A 3,505-nucleotide genomic window follows, 5' to 3' on the forward strand; every position below is an offset into this window, starting at 1 on the left:
CCCCCCAGCCAGCTCTGCCCCCAGTCAGCCCCCCACACACCAATTGGGGGTGGGGCTGGCCCGCCAACCTCCCACAGCACCTCCCCCGGCCCCATTCAGGGGCGGGGCCCGCCAGCCAGTCACATGCAGCCCCTTCCGCCAGTCACTCGGCCCTGATTGGGCCTGATCGGGGCGGGCTGGCTGGCCAACCTCCCACCATCTCCTCCTTACAGCCTGATCTGACCAGACCCCATCCATGCACGAATTCGTGCACTATGTCTCTAGTCATTTTATAAATGAAAATACTGAACACACAATGATAGGACTAGATAAGACATCATTTAATAATTGTTTCTGGGTAAGACCAGTGGGTGGGAGATAATGGATCTAATTAATTGTCTTATTTTTATAACTTTGCACATAAAAGGATGTTTTTTTCTTTATAAATATAAGTATTGCAGTGTCTTCTGCTGGATACTAGAAGCGATGCCCAGGCCATAAGTACTGTATGTAAACCTTCCTTAGACTTTTCAGAGACTGTTTTATTAATTGCTTTTATTCTTCTGTTCAGTGTTTACAGGCATTGGAGTTTTTACATGCTAATCAAGTGATCCACAGAGACATCAAAAGTGACAATGTGCTTTTGGGGATGGAAGGATCAGTTAAACTTAGTGAGTAACAAATGAACAAATAACATTTATTTGTTATTTATTATAATTTTTTGCCTTTTATTTAAATAAAAACCTCTTATGCTATTAATATTGTTATGACTTAATAGATGGAGAGGGAGGGAGAATAGTGGTAAAGAATATGGACTCTCCACAGGACAGCCTGTGTTTAAATAGCAGAGCTGCTATACTTGCTGAATAATTTTAGGTGAGTTACTTAATCTCTTCATGTTTTTCTCATTTATATAATATGGAAAATAATAATATCTATCTCAAAGAATTCTTCTGGAGATTAAAACACTAAGGAACAGTACCTAGGACTATCATAATGTTGGTGCTATCTTCCAAAGATGAACTTGAATTTGTTTCTGCTATCTTTTTTTTTTTTTTTAATTTAAGAGGAAGAGAGGGAAAGAGAGATAGAAGATCAATGATGAGAGAGAATCATTGATTGGCTGCCTCCTGCACACCCCCTACTGGTAATCCAGCCTTCAGCCCAGGCATGTGCCCTGACGGGGATCCAACTATGACCTCCTGGTTCATAGGTTGACGCTCAACCCCTAAGCCACATCGGCTGGGCTCTGCTATCTTTTAGGTCATGCTGTTCCACTTTCATTGGATTTGGCAATGTGGCCTAATCATTTGAAGGTCTATGTGACCCTGACCTTGGAAATGATAAGAGAAAAAAACTCTTATAACCCTCTTTTCATATATATCTTCTGTATCAGGCATGGTAGAGTCATGGGGGGAAAAAATCATAGGTTCTTTTTCCTCTGCTAGTTATAATGTCTCACTTCCAACCATGCCCTCTGTAGGATTTAAGAACTTCTTTTTTCTTTCTTTTTTTTTTAATAAAAAGGAACTTCTACTGAGGTTTCTCCAACTATGCAAAACTCAAGGCATTTCTTGGATCAAGAAACCAAAAACTTTTTCTTCTGTTCTGCTCAAGTTTCGCTGCTTTTTCAGCATCTCCTTAAGATACATCCTTTAAAAATTATTCAACCACAAGAAAAGGGGTCTGGGTTCTATCAGATGGTCAGAATATAAAATTACTAACCTTCATCTTAGTGGGCAAGTTAAAAGTGGACAGTTTCATACACTTTTAGTGAATACATATGTAAACTGAATTGGACTTTTTCGGATAATACTTAATCCTAGCTCTTCTGCTTACTAGATGAATAATCTTGGGTAAGTTATCTAAAAATATATGTGTCTGTTTCCCCATTTGTAAAATGAGAATAATAGTAATGTACCTGTCTAATAGAGTTATCATGAGGATTGGATATGTTAATTCTTATAAGGAATTGGGAACAATATCTGTTCTTTTATAAGCTCTCATTTTAGCTATGGATAGTATGACTTGACCTAACAATTGTTCTTTCAGGATTCACTCCTATAGAATTACTAAACATATGCACAATTACAAAGATGTTCTCTGCAGCATTGTAAGGAAAACCAAAATATGTTAAATGTCTAGTGGTACAGGAATGGTTAAATGTTATGATTTTTTTATATTCTTTTGTTCTTGTATATTCTTTAGTATTGTATAGTTATAATAATGAGGTAGTTCAGTGTATTAATATGGAAAGATCTCTAAAAATTGGTTTTTTTTTACAAAATACCTTAATTAGATAGAATGAATCAAGTGGTTCATAGATATTATTTGTATGTATGTAAATGCATAACAAAACGTCTAAAGTTTACATTTATATTCAACTATAGTAATATTTTAAAAATTAAATAAAGAATAAACAAATATAAAAGCTCTGGAAATAATTTTTTAGAGGAGGAAAAAAGTAAAGATTGCAAACATAAACATTAACAGTAGTTACATATGGAACAGAATGGGAGAGAGGAAAAAATTCTAGATTCTCATCCTGACTTTGCCACTAAACTAGGCAATCTGCTATTCAGTTATTATAAAACTAGAGGTCAGGTGCACAAAATTCGTGTACGGGGGTGGGGGGGTTCCTTTAGCCCGGCCTGCGCCCTCTCACAGTTCCGGACCCCTCGCTCCTTACCGCTCGCCTGCTCACTGCTCCTTACCACTCGGCTCGCTGCTCCTTACCACTGCCTTGGAGGCAGGAGAGGCTCCCACCACCGCCGCTGCGCTCACCAGCCATGAGCCCAGCTTGTGGCTGAGTGGTGCTCCCCTTGTGGGAGCGCACTGACCACAAGGGGGCAGCTCCTGCGTTGTGCATCTGCCCCCTGGTGGTCAGTACACATCATAGTGACTGGTCGTTCTGGTCGTTCCACTGTAATGGTCACTTAGGTTTTTATATATATACTAGAGGCCCGGTGCACAAAAATTTGTGCACTCGGGGGGGAGGGGCTCCTTCAGCCAGGCCTGTGCCCCTCTTGCAGTCTGGGACCCCTCGGGGGTGACCACTTGCTGGCTTAGGCCTGCTTCCTGGGGGATTGGGCTTAAGATGGCAATCAGACATCCCTCTGGCAGCCCGGCAGCCCTCGGGGGATGTCCACTTGCCAGCGGGGAGCAGACCTAAGCTGCAGTCAGACATCCTTAGCGCTGCTGAGGAGGCAGGAGAGGCTCCCACCACCACCGCTGTACTAGCAGCCATCACCCTGGCTTGTGGCTGAGCAGAGCTCCCCCATGTGGGAGCGCACTGACCACCAGAGGGCAGCTCCTGCATTGAGCGTCTGCCCCCTGGTGGTCAGTGTGTGTCATAGTGACCAGTCATTCCCAGTCTTTCTGCTGTTAGGGTCAGTTTGCATATTACCCTTTTACTATATAGGATAGAGGCCTGGTGCACGGGTGGGGGCCAGCTGGTTTGCCCTGAAGGGTGTCCCGGATCAGGGTGGGGGTCCCGCTTGGGTGCCTGGCCAGCCTGGATGAGGGG

At 42.7% G+C, this 3,505-nt stretch overlaps 1 protein-coding gene across 1 annotated transcript in view; it reads left to right on the forward strand.

Annotated features, from left to right (window-relative positions):
• The window catches only part of PAK2 (p21 protein (Cdc42/Rac)-activated kinase 2), a 56,046-nt gene that overhangs the window by 39,194 nt on the left and 13,347 nt on the right, over positions 1 to 3,505 (forward strand). The window contains exon 12 of the mRNA XM_005873168.2: positions 551 to 650. Coding sequence (XP_005873230.1) covers positions 551 to 650 — 100 coding nt within the window. The remainder of the gene's footprint in view (positions 1 to 550; positions 651 to 3,505) is intronic.

Source organism: Myotis brandtii, unplaced genomic scaffold (genome assembly GCF_000412655.1).
Source record: "Myotis brandtii unplaced genomic scaffold, ASM41265v1 scaffold4, whole genome shotgun sequence".
Taxonomy (NCBI): Eukaryota; Metazoa; Chordata; class Mammalia; order Chiroptera; family Vespertilionidae; genus Myotis; species Myotis brandtii.